This window comes from Passer domesticus, chromosome 11 (genome assembly GCF_036417665.1).
Source record: "Passer domesticus isolate bPasDom1 chromosome 11, bPasDom1.hap1, whole genome shotgun sequence".
NCBI lineage: Eukaryota > Metazoa > Chordata > Aves > Passeriformes > Passeridae > Passer > Passer domesticus.
The window spans coordinates 1469027-1488023 of NC_087484.1; the positions used below are offsets into that span (position 1 = coordinate 1469027).

General features: G+C 52.6%; 2 protein-coding genes across 4 annotated transcripts; one reads left to right on the top strand and one right to left on the bottom strand.

The window, feature by feature from the left end:
* Nucleotides 1–440: 440 nt before the first annotated feature.
* GFM1 (G elongation factor mitochondrial 1) lies at nt 441–18488 on the top strand. Its single transcript, XM_064385069.1, has 18 exons — nt 441–595; nt 1210–1362; nt 1651–1783; nt 2209–2413; nt 3094–3210; nt 3712–3862; nt 4163–4317; nt 5077–5161; nt 6273–6410; nt 7069–7170; nt 7260–7316; nt 7638–7775; nt 8438–8520; nt 14127–14289; nt 15091–15235; nt 15987–16147; nt 17758–17811; nt 18078–18488. The coding sequence occupies exons 1-18, from the start codon at nt 542–544 to the stop codon at nt 18207–18209; spliced, it is 2226 nt and encodes a 741-aa protein (XP_064241139.1). The 5' UTR covers nt 441–541; the 3' UTR covers nt 18210–18488.
* Nucleotides 7490–14134, bottom strand: LXN (latexin). 3 transcript variants are annotated; one of them, XM_064385092.1, is made up of 7 exons: nt 13560–14134; nt 12411–12473; nt 11782–11956; nt 11106–11242; nt 9951–10013; nt 9187–9327; nt 7490–9104 (listed from the first exon to the last, which is right to left on the bottom strand). In XM_064385092.1, the coding sequence occupies exons 1-6, from the start codon at nt 13779–13781 to the stop codon at nt 9235–9237; spliced, it is 753 nt and encodes a 250-aa protein (XP_064241162.1). In that variant the 5' UTR covers nt 13782–14134; the 3' UTR covers nt 7490–9104; nt 9187–9234. The 3 variants fall into 3 exon arrangements, with proteins under 3 accessions (XP_064241162.1, XP_064241161.1, XP_064241160.1); XM_064385091.1 differs by having other exon boundaries at nt 7490–9327; XM_064385090.1 differs by lacking the exons at nt 7490–9104; nt 9187–9327 and having other exon boundaries at nt 9422–10013.
* Nucleotides 18489–18997: the final 509 nt, after the last annotated feature.

Here is an 18997-nt window from a genome sequence, read left to right on the forward strand (position 1 = left end):
GCCGCTTCCTGAGGAGCCGGGGGACGGTGAGAGCCTCCCTTCTCCATTCCGCCCGTGGGGGGCCGTGAGGGCAGTGCTAGCCTCCCCTCTCCACTCTCCCCTCAGGGCTCCCGCCGCTCCCAGCGGTGCCCGTGAGGGGCCGGGGGGACAGTGCGAGCCTCTCCTCTCCGTTCCCCCCTCACGGCTCCCGCCATTCCCTGCAGATCCCGTGACGGGCCGTGAGGGCAGTGACAGCCTCCCCTCTCCACTCTCCCCTCACGGCTCCCGCCATTCCCTGCAGATCCCGTGAGGGGCCGTGAGGGCAGTGAGAGCCTCCCCTCTCCATTCCGCCCCTGGGGGGCCGTGAGGGCAATGCGAGCCTCCCCTCTCCATTCTCCCCTCACGGCTCCCGCCGCTCCCAGCGGTGCCCGTGAGGGGCCGGGCGGGACCGCGGCGCCTGCGCGGGGCCCCGGAAGAGGCGGGAGCGACCCGGGCCTTTAGCCGGGATTGGAGCCGGGGCCGGAGCCGGGAGTGGGGCTGCAGTTACAGCCGCAGCCGGACCATGCTCAGGGTGTTACGGGCCGGGCTGGCCCCCGGCCGCCCGCGGCACATCCAGGTACCGGCGGCGGGACCGCTCCGCGCCCCAGGGAGAGGAGGGAGCCGGGAGCAGAAGGGATGGAGGGCGGAGGGACAGCCCCGGACGGGCCGCAGCAGCTGCAGGGAACGAGCAGGCACCGGTCACATGGATCGGGACAGGAAAACCGGGAATGGGCAGCGGGGCGGGCGGTGCGGTGACAGCTCCGAGGTGACCCTGGAAAAGCCACTCGGCTCCAGGTGACCGGGGACCACACAGGGACAGGAAGCCGCGGGGAAGCGGTTTGGCAGTTTAGCCATGGGCACAGTGAGTCCCGGGATAAATGACACTGGAAAAGCCCTCCCACACACCATCGCGTCCCAGCTGTGCCCGATGCCCACCTTGTCCGCAGCCCAGAGCTCTGAGTGCCACCTCCAGGAATTCCTTGGACACCTCCAGGGATGGGCACTCCAAACCTCCCTGGGCAGACCCTTCCAAAGCCTGACCACCCCTTCCATGGAGAAATTCCTCCGGGTGTCCAACCTGAGCCTCCCCTGGCACAGCTCGAGGCCGTTTCCCCTCGTCCCATTCCTGTGTCCCGTGAGCCGTGTTGGATCCACTCCTGGCTGAGGCAGTGCCCTTCTGTTGCCTTGCAGCTCCTGCTGACCTCCTGCAGGCACTGCTCCTCGGGGGTCCTTCCCAACGAGAGGATCAGGAACATCGGGATCTCGGCTCACATCGACTCGGGCAAGACGACGCTGACGGAGCGGATCCTGTTCTACACGGGCAGGATCGCGCAGATGCACGAGGTTGGCCTGAGCTCCCAGGGTCTTCCAGGGACTTTCCTCCACACTGTGTTTTTCTGCATTGCTCATTCCGTGCAGCACCACTCCTGCACATGGATTTGCAGTATCATGGAAAGGTTTGGGTGGGAAGAGAGCTTAAAGCTCATCCCTCGCACCCCCTGTCACGGGCAGGGGCACCTTCCACAGATCAGGTTGCTCCAAGCCCTCTCCAGCCTGGCCTTGGACACTTCCAGGGATGGGATATGAATTCTTAGCAAACTCCGTGAACTAATTTTTTTTATTTATCCCAAGGTGAAAGGTAAGGATGGAGTTGGGGCTGTCATGGACTCCATGGAGCTGGAGCGACAGCGGGGCATCACCATCCAGTCTGCAGCCACTTACACCATGTGGAAGGACACCAACATCAACATCATTGACACACCAGGTAAGGGCAGCTGGCAGCACCTGGGCATTGCTGTTCCCCATGGATACAGGGGATGTGGTGCACCTTTGTGTCCTGGTTGTGATAGAACATGGAGTGATGGGTTCAGATGGCAGAGGGATGGATGGATGGGGTATTGGGAAGGAATTGTTCCCTGGGAGGGTGGGCAGGCCCTGGCACAGCTGGGGCTGCCCCTGGATCCCTGGCAGTGCCCAAGGCCAGGCTGGACATTGGGGCTTGGAGCAGCCTGGGGCAGTGGGAGGTGTCCCTGCCAGGGCAGGGGTGGAATGGGGTTTAAGGTCCCTTCCCACCCAAACCATTCCCTGACTCTGTGCTCCATGGCTTCAGCTGATGTCGCTCAGTGTGATTCCCTTGGCTGTTGCTCCTTTCCAGCGCCTTTATCATTTTCATTTGTATTTGTTATCCAGGCCATGTGGACTTCACCATTGAAGTGGAGAGGTCTCTGAGGGTGCTGGATGGGGCCATCCTGGTTCTCTGTGCTGTGGGAGGTGTCCAGTGCCAGACCATCACTGTCAACAGGCAGATGAAGCGTTACAACGTGCCCTTCCTCACCTTCATCAACAAACTGGACAGGATGGGCTCCAACCCGACCAGAGCAGTGCAGCAGCTCAGGTTTGGGCATTTACAATGATTCCTGAAATTCCATCCCCAAGGCAGGTCATTAGGATCAATGTTAGAAAGGCTTCTCTTGGGAGCTGCAGTTTGGAGAATTCCTGACACGAGGTTAAATCCTGATCTGACCCAGGACAAATCTCAATTGTCCCAAACCCCCAAATATTGGTGTCAGCCACAACCTGCAGTGCCCAAGGGCTGGGTTTTGATGTTTATTTTGTTGATGGAACTGTATCAGGACCCACTCTGAGAGCAGCCTCTTAGTTTTCCCTGGATCCTGGTGCTGCTGAAATTCCAGCAGGGAGGTGACACGGGTGCTTTGGATTCCTGGAAGTTCTGCTTACTCCCAACCTTTCCCTGCCTAATTTGATCCACAAGATAAATTCATTAATACTCATTAAGGGAAAGCAACTCCCTTAATCAAGCAATCAATCTCAAACTGGTTTCCCCTGCTGCCTTTCCCAAGGGAATTGCTCCCTGGGCCTGCTGGGATACAGGAGGTGGGATAGAAAGCCCTAAACCACAACTGGGTGGGTTTTATCCATATTGGCAGATTTGGGCACTGTCCAAAGGACAAGACACAGGGATTTTGTGGGAGGGGGATGTTGCTCAAAGACCATCTGGAGCACACACATGGGAATCACTTTTTTATTCAATAATTCCTATTTTCCCTTTTTCAGATCCAAGCTGAAACACAATGCAGCTTTTGTTCAGATTCCAATTGGGCTGGAGGGAAACTTTAAAGGAATTATAGATCTCATAGAAGAAAAAGCAATCTATTTTGATGGGGCACTTGGGTAAGTCCTGGAAATTGCTTCTTTTATAGCTGGAGCTGCTATTTGCAGGAGGAGTTCCTGCAGTTTCTCTTCAGAGATGAAACCCATCTCTCTGGAAGTTTGGGAAGGGCTTGTGCTGGGGCTCAGTTCTCCCAGTGCCCGGGGCTGCACGGAGCTCTGGGTGGGGGTGGCTGCAGCAAGACTTGGTTGCTGTGAAGGGGTGGTGGCCACACTTCCCTTCTGGAGAAGCAGGAGACTGCTCCATGACGGGATCCTGCAGCGTGTGTGGCTCCCTGGGATGAAGATCAGCTGTGGCTGAGCTCTTGGGAGCTTTTCCTGATCCCTGCCAGGAGTGGGATGTGTCCCACACAGAGATAACAATCTGATGTTCACAGGGGATTTTTTTCCCAGGATCCACGTGAAGGGTGGATCGTTCTCAGTCAGGGTGGTCACGCCAGGTGGGCAGGCTGGTTGCTCCCTGTGGAATTCCCGGGGCTCAGTGTGCTCCCCGTGTGTGTGCAGGGAGACCCTGCGGGTGGAGGAGATCCCGGCCGAGCTGCGCGCGGAGGCTGCGGAGCGGCGCCGGGAGCTCATCGAGTGCGTGGCCAACGCCGACGAGCTCCTGGGGGAGCTGTTCCTGGAGGAGAAGATCCCCACAGCTGCGCAGTTAAAGGTACCTTCCTTGTGCTGCCTGCCCCCTCAGCCATGTCCCTGTCCCCTCATTCCTCAGTAAATGTATCAGGAGTTCTGTTCGCTGGAGTTGTGTCACCTCAGCTGAACTCCAGTTCCCCCCAGGGAGGGCCTGTTCCCAATCTGTTGAAGAATCCTGGAGAGCAGTTTTTAAGGGAAGCCCTTGTGTTGGGGGCTGTCCAGGGGACTGTGGGAGCAGCTCTTTGCTGCAGGAGTGGAGAAGCTCAGGAAGGCCAGGGGATTGGGCTGTGCTGCAGGAGGAGTTCACAGGGATGTTTTTCAGCTGGCAATCCGAAGGGCAACGCTGCAGAAATCCTTCACCCCTGTCCTCGTGGGAAGTGCTCTGAAGAACAAAGGGGTGCAGCCACTGCTGGATGCTGTCCTGGAATACCTTCCCAATCCTTCTGAGGTGGAGAACTACGCTCTCCTCAACCAGGGGTGAGTGCATGCAGCAGCAGCAGGAGGCAGGGCTGTGGAGAGTCCCTGCCCATGGCACTGGATGGCCTTTAAGGACCCTTCCCACCCAAACCAGTCTAGGATTCCATGGAATAGTTTCAAAGGAGGAAACATTCCTAACAAGATCCACAATCCTTTACCATTGGTATCAAACAGTGCCACCAGCATTTGGCACAAAGTCCCACAGCTCCTCTCTCATTCAAGGGTTACTCTGTGCTGGGATTTTACCACATTCAGTGTTGCATTTGGACAGTGATTGTCAGATAACTCTTTGCAATTGATGGCAGCCCTTAAAGCCAGGCCTGCCTAGAGGAGGGAGCACATCCCAAGTGTGTAAATAGTGTTTTGTTCTTATGGACATGAATCCCAGAATGCCTGGGGCTGGAAAAGAGCTCCAGGATCTTTGAGTCCAACTGTGCCCAGTTCTCCCTTTGTCACCCAACCCAGAGCACTGAGTGCTATGTCCAGCCCTTCCTGGGACACCCTCAGGGATGGGCACTCCAGACCTCCCTGGGCAGCCCCTTCCAAGGCCTCACCACCCTTTCCATGAGGAAATTCCTGCTGATTCCACTCTGAGCCTGCCCTGGCCCAGCCTGAGGCCGTTCCCTCTCCTCCTGTCCCTGTTCCCTGGGAGCAGAGCCCACCCAGATGTGTGAACCCCAACAGCAGAGCCTGTAAATGTTTAGAGGAGACTCCTGTGTTGGTTCCTAACTTCTCCTCCCTCTCATCCCTGTTTCTCAGGGATTCTCAGGACCAAACCAAGTTCCTGTTGAACTCTGCTCGTGACGATTCCCAGCCGTTTATCGGCCTTGCCTTCAAGCTGGAGGTGAGTCTCACTCTGCTCCTTCCTACAACCATGGAGAGAGTCTAGGTGATGCTACCAAACCTCACCTACAGCAGGCTTTTAAATCACTTTATGCTGAAAAGCAGTTTACATTTAACTTCAATTGATATTTAACTTATTTTTTTTTAAAAAAGGCTTCCACCATAAAATCCACAAGTGCTGCCAATTTGGAACTTCAGGGTGGGTTGTGGACCTCAAGTATTTCCAGGTTTTCTTAGCTAAAACTTAAACATCTGGGGGGTTGTTGTCTTAACTGAAATATTTCCAGGGGAAAATCCTTCACTTGGAAACAGTGGGACATGAGAGAGTCAGAGAGGAAAAAGTGCAGAGATTTAAGCAAATAAGTTGTTTGCTACTTAGAGAGCAGCACTTCAGGATTCCTATGGAATATGGAAAATGGCTGGCCACATTCCATGGTAACAGGTGTCTCTTGGGAAGGTTTGTGAGTGAAAAATTGGTTCAGAAAATTGCCAAATTCCATTGCAGAGCCAAATGAAAGCTGTTAAGGATCTTTCATTAACATTTGTAGTGTGGAAACTCACACCACATGTAGTCAGTGCAGCTGGTGCTTGGAATTGGTGCAGGTGATGCCTTGTGCAGGCTGCCCTAGAGCAGAGGCTGGCCAGAGTCACAGAATAAAGCAGGGATGGATTCCAAGGATCTCCTCCATGGATCCCCCTCGGGCAGCACCAGAGCCCAGCCAGGGCTGCCCCCAGGATGAACCCAAATGGTCCCAAAATGCACGATGCTGCCGGGGTCTCTCCCTGGGCTCAGCTCTGCTCCATGTGCACATTGCAGTTCAGTGTCCAATCCCACTGCAGCCCCTGCAGTCCCACCCTGCTTGTTTTTCTCTCTGCAGCCCACGGGGTTTGTGCTCCTGGGCTGAGATTGGGATCATTTGTCCTTGGTGCCCAGCTGGAGCAGGAATTGTTTTGTGTCCCTGCTCTGTGCACAGAGCTCACCATCCCGTAATGTGAAGCTCAGAACTGCACACTAAAGCAGCTCAGACTCTGAAACATAGAAAAGCTCAAACCTGAGGTATTACTGAAGAATGATCCCAGAATGATCAGATTTTGGTGGGTTGTGCTTGCAGGCTGGCAAGTTTGGGCAGTTAACCTACGTCAGGGTGTACCAGGGGATGCTGAAGAAGTCAGATTACATCTACAACACCCGCACGGGGAAGAGGGTCAGGGTGCAGAGACTGGTGCGGATGCACTCGGACAACATGGAGGTGAGTGGGTCCCTGGGGATGGGCTGCCAGCCCTGGGTCACCCTGGGTGGATCAGCTCTGCCTGAGCCCCTGGATCACCCTGGGTGGATCAGCTCTGCCTGAGCCCCTGGATCACCCTGGGTGGATCAGCTCTGCCTGAGCCCCTGGGTCACCCTGGGTGGATCACCCTGGGTGGATCACCTCTGCCTGAGCCCCTGGATCACCCTGGGTGGATCACCCTGGGTGGATCAGCTCTGCCTGAGCCCCTGGATGGATCACCCTGGATGATGATCCTGAAGCACAGGATGGTCTTTGCTTCTTAACTTTGCTTCTTGTTTGATCATGAATTAATCCAAGCTGAGCCCTCCCTTTTGTCCTTTGAATAAAGAGGGAGATTTGCAGGGCTTTTTATCCAAGCTGGAAGTTTTTAAGGCACTCAGTGTCAAGCTTTAAAAGACAAATGTTTGGATGTGAGGGAAACAGAATCAATGTGGGAATTGGTGGTTTGGGATGGAAGGGTCCTTAAGGCTCGTCCAGCCACAAGGGCAGGGACACCTTCCACTATCCCAGGGTGATCCAAGCCCTGTCCAGCCTGGCCTTGGGCACCTGCAGGGATCCAGGGGCAGCCACAGCTGCTCTTATGCCAGTGTTGTCTGCAGAGGAATTTTCCTTCCCTCAGGATGTAAATGAAGTTTATGCTGGGGACATCTGTGCCCTGTTTGGGATCGACTGTGCCAGCGGGGACACGTTCACAGATAAAACCAGCACTGACATCTCCATGGTGAGCCCCCCTTGCCCTGGCTGCCTCAGGCACTGCCAGTCACCAGGATTTTGCTGGAATTTATAACCCCCTTTTCCTTGGCCACACAGGAATCCATCCACATCCCTGATCCTGTCATTTCCGTGGCTATGAAGCCTTCCAACAAGGTAGGAGCAGTTGGATCAGCCTCTTCTCCCTGGGTTCCCTCCCTTTGCTGCTTTGTGATTTCATGGAACAGTCTAAGCACTGTTTGGAAGTGTTTTATCCCAATATCCAAGATTTTATCCCTTGGATAACCCAGGGCTGTGCTGGATGCTGTCACTCAGCCAGAAACGTGAACTTGAAATAAATAATTAACACTTTAATCAAGAGTTATAAGTCTTCATAAAATAACCCAAAGAGCAGAAATGGGAAAGTGGTGGGAAAACTTAAGGCTTTTTTCTTGGAATGACTCATGGATGTTGAGTGAATCTTGGCTTGTGTTTCAGAATGACCTGGATAAATTTTCCAAAGGCCTGGGCCGCTTCACCAGGGAAGATCCCACCTTCAGGATCCACTTTGATGAGGAGAGCAAGGAGACCATTGTCTCTGGGATGGGCGAGCTGCACCTGGAAATCTATGCCCAGGTAATTTGGGAAGCACATCCCATGGATTCACTTCTGCCTGCTTTTCCCATCTCATCTTCCTCCTCCCTACTCCATCCAGCTGCTTAGGGAAAAAGTGAACTTTAAAGTCAACTATTGAAGGTTCTTTCTCTCCAGTGGTTCCATTCTGAAGGCTTCTAAAAGGAAATTTTGCCTGGAATATTTTTAGGATTTGGTACAACCCATAAAATTTATTAAACACTAACTTTGCTCTAGTAGCCTTTGCTTATAACAATTAATAATGCCTAATTGTAATTCTGTGGTTTTAAATGTATCATTCCCTAATAATAGCTGGTGCAGGGAAAAAGGACTAGTTAGGGGGATTTGTTTCTTTCCAGCTGATGTCTATATTTTAATCTAAACACAAAAAGATGTATCTTAAATATTAACAGAATGAAGAAAAAGTGATTTTTACCTTGAAAAAACTTGAATTTTAATAACATAATTAATGCTGTTTCCTTTTCCTGCATATGAAGCTGCAGGTCTTAAAGAAGTTGATGGGGAATAATTTGTTAATTTTTTTTAAATTACAGAAAGCCCCAAAAATCAATCCAACCCTCAACCAAAGAAATGATTAATCCTGATCAAGTTACTAAATAATTCCCAATGGAATAACCTTAATCACTGTGGGTTTTTTCCTGCAGAGAATGGAGAGGGAATATGGCTGTCCTTGCACCATGGGGAAGCCCAAAGTTGCCTTCAGGGAGAACATCTGTGCCCCTGTGCCGTGAGTACTCCTGCTGGGAATTGCTGCATTGATCCCCTTGGAGGCAGGGGAAGTCCCTTTGGAATGCTGGGATCAGAAGTGCCCAGGAAGGTTTCATTTCATGTCTTGTACTGTGGTTGGTCCCCACTCCATCAGCTGCTCCTCCCAGCTGTGGGAGCTCTGAAGTGTTCCCAGGGGTGCTCAGGAGTTCCCAGGGGTGCTCAGGAGCTCCCAGGTGTTCCCAGAGGTGCTCAGGTGTTCTCAGGAGTTTCCAGAGGTGCTCAGGAGCTCCCAGGTGTTCTGAGGGGTGCTCAGGAGTTCCCAGGGGTGTTCCTGGGAGTGTTCCCAAGGGTGCTCAGGTGTTCTCAGGGGTGTTCCTCAGGAGTTTCCAGGGGTGCTCAGGTGGTCTCAGGGGTGTCCCCAGGGGTGCTCAGGAGCTCCCAGGTGTTCTCAGGGGTGCTCAGGAGTTCCCAGGGGTGTTCCCAGGGGTGCTCAGGTGTTCTCAGTTTCCAGAGGTGCTCAGGTGTCCCTGGGGTTGTTCCCAGGTGTTCTCAGGAGTTTCCAGAGGTGCTCAGGTGTTCCCAGATGTTCTCAGGAGCTCCCAGGTGTTCCCAGGGGTGTTTCCAGGAGTTCTCAGGAGCTCCCAGGAGTTCTCAGGAGCTCCCAGGTGTTCTCAGGAGCTCCCAGGTGTTCCCAGAGGTGCTCAGGAGTTCCCAGGGGTGTTTCCAGGTGTTCTCAGGAGCTCCCCTGTCCCGCGGCGCGGCTCTGGGACACCCGGGCCCCACGCTGGGGGTGCCACAGCAGGGTCACCTCCCAGGGCAGCACCTCCTGTGGGGCACACACAGCACAGTCAGCAGCCCCTGCTGCCCCCTCTAGCCAGCCAGGAGCTTCCTAATGGAAACTTGGGGATTAAACCCGAGGGAATGGGAGTGCAGGGGAGCAGCAGAGCTGGAGCTGGGAGGGAGATCCCTGGATTATTACAGGCAAGAGCTTCCCTTCCCAATTTTCTGTGGTTTTCCTGTGAAAACACCTGCTCAGATCCCAGAATTTTGCTGGAGAGTAGCACAGGATGTAAATGCTGTTCTGGCAGCCAGTTTCTGCTGGGGTTACTGGGCTTGCTGAGGTCTCTGTCCTGGCCCATGGAGGCATCCACAGCCCAGCTGGAATTCAGCTGAGCATCCAGGATGCTCCAGCTGCCCCTTCCCTTTATCCCTGCCCACTCTGGCACTGGCATCTCCCAAGGGAGAGCTGTGAGGCACCAGTTTTGAACCCCAGCCATTCCCACCAAAGCCCCAAGCTGGAAGTTGCTGCTGTTGTTCTGGAATGCTGAGACAGGCAGGGATGGGACCCTGAGCTCACCCTGCAGGATCAGATCTGTGTCTGAGCTGGAGCTCACACAGCTGCAGTCTCAAAACACCCAAAAAAGGCTTTTTAGGAATAAAATTATTTACCTGGGACACCATTTCATGGAGTAGAACCACAAAGTCAAACTGAAGATCTTCATCACTTCTTTTCTGGAAAGACAGGATGAAAAGGGTTGAATTTGGGGATTCTCCCAGCTCAGAAAATGTGGTTCAGTTCTCTGTGGTCATCACAAAAATTCCCTGATGGGTTTCAGGTAAAACTGGCAGCTCCTGATCACAAATGAAGCAGGTGGAGCTCAGGCACTGTAACAAAATTAAAAGCTCCTGGTTTGCATTTCTGTGCACTCCAAAACTGCACTGGAGATACTGAATGTAAAGCTTTAAGCTGCTAATTCCTGCCTTACAGAGACCAGATCTGTCAGGAATTCTTTGGGATGGGAACACCTCATTCTAGCAGGTGCCAGTTTAACCCTAACAATCCCAAATAAAATTGGCAAGAGGATAAGAACACTCCAGAGGCCTTTCTGTGAGTGACAGCCTGGGATTCTGAGTGACAAAATAAACCCTGGCCCTTGAAATGTATTTTCCTGTGTTTTCAGGGAAAAAGGGACACAACTAGAGAGATGGCAGCTGGGTTAGTTAATAGTTACTTGTCTCCTTTATCCTTAAGCTGGTTAGAGAAAATCCTTAAGCTCTTGCTGGTGCACAGCTCTGTAGCAGCTGTGAATTCTCTAAAATGCCATCAGAGGGAGCAAAACATTCACAAATCCTACTCCCACAAGGAATTCCTGTCTTTCCTTCAGACCCAGAACTTCCTGGGAATTCACTGTCTGTTCAGAGGGGTAAAACTTCTGGAGTTTTCCATTTTCTAAACACTAAATCCTGCTGCTTTTCCCTGGCTCCTGTGGAAAATTGCCTTGAATTTAAAGCTGATGATGACTTTAAGGTTATTTTTAACTCGGAATCAATTTTCTCTAATAGAACACAGCAAAACTGGGAGGATCTATGGAATTCTGTTAATTTAGTTTATTGTCCTTGCCACAACTGCTTAGCTCATGAATGCTTTGCAGGGAAAGCCAAGGCCAGGCTGGATGGGCTTGGAGCACCCTGGGCTGTGGAAGGTGTCCCTGCCCATGGAGGGAATGGGAATGAGATGGGAATGGATGAGAAGGGGAATGGGATGAGCTTTAGTGTCCCTCCATCCCAGCCCAGGCTGGGATTCTGTTCCTGCTGGGAACTCACCACTTGCTTCACGTGTTTCACTTGGGCAAGGTGGAACTTGGTGTTTTCCGTGGAATTCTGCCAGATCACGTAGCCAGAGGCCACCCAGGCCAGCAGGTGGATGGGCTCCAGCTCTGGGGGAACGTTCCCATGGCTGTCTGGAACCAAAATAAACACTGCACGTTAAAGAGAGCCTCAGCAGAGCATTATCACCTCACACAGGGCTTGCTGCCCAAATCCCTGTCACGCAGCCTTGCAAGAGCTGCTCCCTCACCACAGAGTTTTCCTCCCACTCCACACAATCCTGCAGTGGTTTGGGTTGGAAGGGCCCTTAAATCCCATCCTGTGCCACCCCTGCCATGGCAGGGACACCTCCCACTGCCCCAGGCTGCTCCAAGCCCCATCCAGCCTGGCCTGGGACACTTCCAGGGTGTTCTCCTCCACCTTTTTCTCTTAACAGAAATCCCAGGTTTTGAGGGCAGTGCTCTGAGGTGAGAGCAGCCCCTCACTGTCCACTTGGGGTGTTGGATGTGCTGTGCCAGGACACCCTCAGAGGGGACAGGGACAGGTGACAGTGCCAGTGCCAGCTGCTCTTCCAGAACACTCACAATCAGGAATAAATGCAGTGGCTGTGCTTGCAGACCTCCCAAAAAGAGAAAGGTGAAGGCCCGAGCCCTCTCCCAGCCCTGGCTTGTACCTGGGATGTTCTCAGCCACCAGCTCCTTTTCCAGGCTCCTGATCCGACTGTAGAATTCCTTGTCTGCTCCCTCGGTGCTCCTGAGCTCTCCCTGCACTGTGACCTGCACATCTGGAGCAGAGCTTTTGCTGCCCAGGTGGTACAGAACCTCAGCAGTGCAGTGGACAGTCGTGTCCTGTGGCAGAGTTAATGATGTGCATTATTATCTGATAGAAGATGTGTATAACCAGGGTCATTTGCACCTCTGAAAATGTCATTTTAATGTAGTTGCTGTTTTCTCTGAGTCTGGTCCAGAGAGGTTTGTGATTATTCAAGACAAGGTTAAATTCCTGGCATTTCTGTGACTGTTGAAGGGTGGGATTTGCTTTCTGCAGTGATGGAAGGGGCAGGGGTTGGGTGCAGAATGTCCCTGTGCTGTGCAGTTGGAGCTGGGTGATGCTGGAATGTCCTTGTCCCCCCTGCAGCATTGTCTGCTGGTGTGGTGCAAGGTACCACGTGGGCAGGGGGTTCCTTTTGGTTAAAATTCAGCCTTTTTGGGGCCTGATTGGCAATACAGAAAAATCAGGAGCATGATTCAAAATATTAAGTGCTGTGTGCACAGAGTGTGTAATTAAAGCAGTCTGACTCACTTTATCCAGGACATCCTCCAGCTCCAGGTCCAGGTAGTACTTGTGCCCCACATCATCAATGTCCTAAAAAAGGGAAAATATTAATTATTAATAACATTTGTTTTAGCAAATGTTGAATGGCTGCATCCTGGACAAAATCAGAGAATCCCAGGATGGTTTGGGTTGGAAGGGACCTTAAATCCCATCCAGGGATGGGGCAGGGACACCTCCCACTATCCCAGGTTGCTCCAAATCCTATCCAGCCTGGCCTTGGCACTTCCAGGGATGGGCATTCTGTGCCAGGGCCTCTCCACCCTCATTTCTATCCTTGAACACCCCTGAATTGCCAATTTTGGGCTCCTGTGTGATGTATCCAAGAATTTGCTGCTTGTTTAAACACTCCCCTAAAAGCCTTCAGTGCATTAATTCCATTTTGCAGGTTATTATTAATTGGATCATGCCCTGTATTTTTCTGGCTATAAAGAAGGGAGCAGGCAGGGTTTGCTGTGCCCTTGTTTTGGGAGGGGGTTTGCTGTGCCCTTGTTTTGGGAGGGGGTTTGCTGTGCCCCTGCAGTGCCAGGTTTGCTGTGCCCTTGTTTTAGCACTGGGTTTGCTGTGTCCCCACAGTGCCAGGTTTGCTGTGCCCTTGTTTTAGCACTGGGTTTGCTGTGCCCCTGCAGTGCCCGCTGTCCCTGCAGAGCCCGGGCAGGGCTGAGCTGTGTCCTGGCAGCCACAGGAGCACCCAGCTCCCTCCTCCTCCTCCCGGGGAGGTTCCTCCTGGCGCGGTGCCGGTGCCGTGCCCTGGGCAGGGCTCTCTCGGCGGTGCTGTCACCGCAGGTGACACACGGGTGTGTCCCACAGCGCTGACCCGCCCCTGGTGACACCGAGCTCTGCCAGGACCCCCAGACGGACCCAGGCGGTGGCAGTGCCACAGCCCCAGAGCAGCTGCGGCTGGGAAGGACCTTGCACATCGCCAGCCCAGGCGGGGTCACCGGGACGCGCCCGGGGGCTTTGGGGTGTCCCCAGAGCGGGACCCTCCACACGTCCCGTGCAGCTGTCCCCGTGCCCTGCCCGCGCCATGGCAAAAGCCCGGTGCCGGCTCCCGGTCCCGGTGCCGGCTCCCGGTGCCGGCTCCCGTGCTGGATCCCGGTCCCGGTGCCTGTGGCTCACCTGGCGGCGGGCGCGGCGCAGCTCCCGCAGCTGCAGCCCCCGCCCGGGGCCGCCCCGCAGGTACCGCAGGTAGCCCACGGCCGCGGCGGCGGCGCGGGCGGCCGAGAGGTGGCTCGGCGGCAGCTCCATGGCCCGGGAGCCGCTTCCTCCTCCCGCAGGAAGCGCCGGCCGGGGCGGGGCGGCCGGGGCGGGCTCCGGGCCGAGTGCTGCGGGGCAGCGCATCCCTGCACGGCACGGGATAGCGGGATGTCACACGGCGTGACATGGGATATCGGGAATGAATCCTCCCCCGGGAGGGTGGGGAGGCCGTGGCACAGGTTTTCCAGGGAGTTTGTGGCTGCTCTATCCCTGAAGTGGCCAGGTTGGACAGGGCTTGGAGCAGATAGCAGAAAAGCTATCTGCCATGGATAGGAGAAAGCGTCCCTGCCCATGGAATTTTAAACTTAAATTCCCTTCCAGCCCAAACCGGTCTGTGATTGTCTGACATCCAGAATGGGAATGTTTTCTACACAAAGCTGTGTATTGTGACACGAGTGACGTGGTGTCTGGGGGCTTGTTGGGGTTTAGGTTTGAGTTCACCCACAAGAAGCAGTCGGGAGGAGCAGGCCAGTATGGCAAAGTGATCGGAGTGCTGGAGCCCCTGGATCCAGAGGACTTCACCAAACTGGAATTTGAGGACAGAACCATTGGCACAAATATTCCCAAGCAGTTTGTGCCCGCTGTGGAAAAGGTACAGACCTTCCTCTGTGACACAGAAAATCCTGATTGCTGTTGTGTTCCTGCAGTAGCCCCCACATTTGCTGTGCCTGCCTTGCCCCAGGAAAGGAGGCTTTTCCCGTTGCTCCAGTGGCAGCAGGGTCACAGCTGTGTGGTTTTACTCCATGTCTTGCATTCCTGGGGTTTCCAGTTAATTCAGGAGCTGCTGTTGTCTTTGGTGGTGTGTGCTGCCTCTGTTTCCCTTGTGAGAGCCTCCTGCTCAGGCTGCTTTTTCTTGGCCTCTTCTGGTTGTGGTTGTGGCCCCACAATTCTCCTCCCAACCCCAAAATGTGTAACTTCTGTTCTTCTCTGAGGCCAGTTATAGAGGAAACTGTAATTAAGCCGCATTTCCTGCCTCAGTTCCCAAATTCTCGATCTCCTCTGTGTCTGCCTCACTCTATAATTTATTACACACAGCTTTAATTAACTTACCAACATCTTGGAATTCCTGTAATAACGTGGAATTATTCTTTCGTTTTTCCATGCTGCAATACTTAAAGATTTTTGGCAAATCCTGAAAAAACCATAGTCTTGGAATCTTGTTCTAAAGGCATCTTGTTCAATCTAAAGGAATCTTGCTCTCCAGGCAAGAGCTCTTTCCACACTGAGCATTCTTTAGGGGTTTGGCCGTGGCATCTGTTCAAAAGGCAAACCCTGAGGCCGTTTTTCCTTGTTGTGTGATTTTTGTTTGTGCAATCAGACTGAGGTGGCAGGGGCTGGCAGCGCAGAGGCTGCAGGTCCTGCTGCTGATGGGAGGTGTTGGTGTTGTTCCCAGGGCTTCCGAGACGCCTGTGAGAAGGGTCTGGTGTCGGGACACCGCATCTCCGGGGTGCGCTTCGTGCTGGAGGACGGCGCCCACCACATGGTGGACTCCAACGAGATCTCCTTCATCAGGGCAGGAGAGGGAGCCCTGAAACAAGGTACAGCTCCTCCAGGATGGGTTCTGCTGGCTGGGACCCATCCATCCATCCATCCATCCATCCATCCACCCACCCACCCATCCATTCCATCCACCTATCCAGCCATTCCATCCATCCACACACCTGCCTATTCCATCCATCCATCCATCCATCCATCCATCCATCCATCCATCCATCCATCCATCCATCTCTCCCTCCCTCCCTTCATCACCCCAGAGCTTGCCCATTTTTATGGAGCAGAACATGTGCAAGAGTTTATAGAATTCCTGAGGGAGGCACAGTGATTCCTGTGGCTGTACAAAGGAAATCCTGTTTTTCTAGAATTCAGTACAGCACCACCAGTTTCATCCTTAGAGGGTAGGAAGAGAACATTTGGCCAAAGTGGGCCTTTTTGAGGAAACGTTCCTTCCCTGAAGGAGAGGTTGAGCACTGGAAGGGGCTGCCTTGGGAGTGGTGGGGTGACAATCCCTGGAGGTGCTTAGACAATGTCTGGATGTGCCATTTCACAGTAGGGTTTAGTCAGCACAGTGCTGTCAGCCAAAGATTGGCCTTGATGATCCTGGAGGCCTTTCCCAGCCTTAATGATTCTGTGATTGTGGCTCCAGGAGGAGAACCAGGAGCTGGAATTCCATGTGCTGCTCATGGTTCTTCCCTGACATTAACCATAAACACCTGCTGCTGTGCATGGGAGCAGCTTGCCTTGCTGCAGGTTCACCTGTGATGCTGGGTTTTCATTGCATTCTCCCCCCAGCCATGGAGAACGCTGCCGTGCGCATCCTGGAGCCCATCATGGCCGTGGAGGTGGTGGCTCCTGTGGAGTTCCAGGGGACAGTGATCGCTGGGATCAACCGGCGCCACGGCGTCATCACGGGCCAGGACGGCTCCGAGGGCTACTTCACTCTCTATGCTGAGGTCTGTGCTCACTCTCCTCCCCTTTCCTTTTCCCCTTTCCTTTTCCCCTTTCCTTTTCCCCTTTCCTTTTCCCCTTTCCTTTTCCCCTTTCCTTTTCCCCTTTCCTTTTCCCCTTTCCTTTTCCCCTTTCCTTTTCCCCTTTCCTTTTCCCCTTTCCTTTTCCCCTTTCCTTTTCCCCTTTCCTTTTCCCCTTTCCTTTTCCCCTTTCCTTTTCCCCTTTCCTTTTCCCCTTTCCTTTTCCCCTTTCCTTTTCCCCTTTCCTTTTCCCCTTTCCTTTTCCCCTTTCCTTTTCCCCTTTCCTTTTCCCCTTTCCTTTTCCCCTTTCCTTTTCCCCTTTCCTTTTCCCCTTTCCTTTTCCCCTTTCCTTTTCCCCTTTCCTTTTCCCCTTTCCTTTTCCCCTTTCCTTTTCCCCTTTCCTTTTCCCCTTTCCTTTTCCCCTTTCCTTTTCCCCTTTCCTTTTCCCCTTTCCTTTTCCCCTTTCCTTTTCCCCTTTCCTTTTCCCCTTTCCTTTTCCCCTTTCCTTTTCCCCTTTCCTTTTCCCCTTTCCTTTTCCCCTTTCCTTTTCCCCTTTCCTTTTCCCCTTTCCTTTTCCCCTTTCCTTTTCCCCTTTCCTTTTCCCCTTTCCTTTTCCCCTTTCCTTTTCCCCTTTCCTTTTCCCCTTTCCTTTTCCCCTTTCCTTTTCCCCTTTCCTTTTCCCCTTTCCTTTTCCCCTTTCCTTTTCCCCTTTCCTTTTCCCCTTTCCTTTTCCCCTTTCCTTTTCCCCTTTCCTTTTCCCCTTTCCTTTTCCCCTTTCCTTTTCCCCTTTCCTTTTCCCCTTTCCTTTTCCCCTTTCCTTTTCCCCTTTCCTTTTCCCCTTTCCTTTTCCCCTTTCCTTTTCCCCTTTCCTTTTCCCCTTTCCTTTTCCCCTTTCCTTTTCCCCTTTCCTTTTCCCCTTTCCTTTTCCCCTTTCCTTTTCCCCTTTCCTTTTCCCCTTTCCTTTTCCCCTTTCCTTTTCCCCTTTCCTTTTCCCCTTTCCTTTTCCCCTTTCCTTTTCCCCTTTCCTTTTCCCCTTTCCTTTTCCCCTTTCCTTTTCCCCTTTCCTTTTCCCCTTTCCTTTTCCCCTTTCCTTTTCCCCTTTCCTTTTCCCCTTTCCTTTTCCCTTGTGTTTGATTCAGTTGTTTTCCCCAGTTTCTATGGATACAGTTGTAGGTTGACTCAATTTCAATGTTCTTTCTTTTATCTCCCTCCTAAAAATGATTGGAGAGGATCACTGGGTGTTTTCCTGCTGGGTGAGAGGCTCAGGACAAGCACAGCCTGTGGCCCTTCTGCTTCCCAAATTATCCTTGGAGGAATGTCTGGAGATACCTTAAACCTTGCTGGTTGACTCAGCACTGAATTTAGGATATTCCAGTTCCTGGTGCACTCAAAGTCTCAGATTTTTGAGGTTTCCTGCTGAAAACACACTGCAAATAGAAATTAATTAAAGTAACAGATACTTCACAACAGCAGACCAGCTAACCAGAGCTGCTTACAGGCAGCACTGACACTTTGTCATAATTGAGATTAATTAGCTGATAGCCCAAAAGTGATGGGAAAAAGGCTCATTTTGAGGAAATATGTTTGGATTTTAGGTGCCACTGAACGATATGTTCGGATATTCCACGGAGCTGAGGTCTTGCACAGAGGTGAGTCCTCCTGGTCCTTTTTGCTAGAACGTGTTTGATTCTGTACATTTGGCTCATGGGATCATCCTGTCCGTGGCAGCTGCAGCAGGGAATGAGATCAGATCAGACCAGAGCTGTGGAATTGCTGGCCAAACAATCCTCCTGTACCTGAGGAGTTTGTTTGGGTGGGATTGTGGAGGATCCCTGGGATCCCTTCACAGACAGGAGCTGTGTGCCCAGTAGGGTTGCACATGGCCCATCCTCACTTTCTTTTCCCACCTCTGCAGGGAAAAGGGGAATACACCATGGAATACTCCAAATACCACCCCTGTTCAGCCAGCACTCAGGAGGAAATCATCAACAAATACCTGGAAGCAACGGGGAGACTTCCTGCCAAAAAGGGCAAAGCCAAGAGCTGATGGGATTCCTCTGGAGTCCACGGAACAGTTTGTCCCAGTCTTCTCCAACAGCTCGCTTTTCCAAGCCATGGAAGCAGCCCAGGCTGGCTGGGTAAGGTGGGCTCCAGGGGGATTTGGACTTGGAATTTTATCCTAGAACCTTTCCTCTGGGGTGGTGTCAGCAGCACCAGGGGATCACCACGGGATTGCTCTGTGTAAATGCTCTTGTAACAAGTAGATGTTAAAGCACGGCTGATGATTTGTCTTAATCATGATCTATTAAAATAATTTTATTTTTTACTTGATACATCTTTATTTGGAAAAGTTAAACTGAGATAAGAGCTGCTGGACAGGTACAGGGTGTGGGACATCACTTGGCACGTGGTGCTCCAGCTTCCCTCCAGGGAGCACATGGAATTTTCCTCTCCAAATCCTTGGAAATGGCACAGGATCCTGCAAAGTCTCAAGCCACTGGGCAAAGCCATCAGTCAGTGCCTGTCACAAATCCACTTTCACTGGTGCACAAGGATGGAGCTGAGTTGCCAAGGATGTTGGGAGGAGCTGCCTCTTCCCAGAGCTGGGAACAAGATGGAATTACTGTGGAGATGTGGATTTAATGGGCTTGGTGATGCAGATTTAATGGGTTTGGGGTGTGGATTCACATATGGGCTTGGCTTTTGGCTTTTGGTTAGAAATGCAAACCAAAGATCTCTTTTCCAGAATCTCACAATCCAGAGGGTATTAGAAATCCAAAACCAAAGATCCCTTTTCCCAGAATCTCACAATCCAGAGGGTATTAGAAATCCAAA

What these genes read in the sequence shown, in the direction of transcription:
- LXN (XM_064385090.1), bottom strand. Translation starts at nt 13,781, where the DNA reads ATGCGCTGCCCCGCAGCACTCGGCCCGGAGCCCGCCCCGGCCGCCCCG. An exon ending in TGCGCCGCGCCCGCCGCCAG is followed by an intron (nt 12,474 to 13,559) that starts GTGAGCCACAGG and finishes TCCCTTTTTTAG; the next exon opens with GACATTGATGATGTGGGGCA. An exon ending in TGGAGGATGTCCTGGATAAA is followed by an intron (nt 11,957 to 12,410) that starts GTGAGTCAGACT and finishes ACTCTGCCACAG; the next exon opens with GACACGACTGTCCACTGCAC.
- GFM1 (XM_064385069.1), top strand. Translation starts at nt 542, where the DNA reads ATGCTCAGGGTGTTACGGGCCGGGCTGGCCCCCGGCCGCCCGCGGCAC. An exon ending in GCCGCCCGCGGCACATCCAG is followed by an intron (nt 596 to 1,209) that starts GTACCGGCGGCG and finishes GTTGCCTTGCAG; the next exon opens with CTCCTGCTGACCTCCTGCAG. An exon ending in TACGCTCTCCTCAACCAGGG is followed by an intron (nt 4,318 to 5,076) that starts GTGAGTGCATGC and finishes CCTGTTTCTCAG; the next exon opens with GGATTCTCAGGACCAAACCA.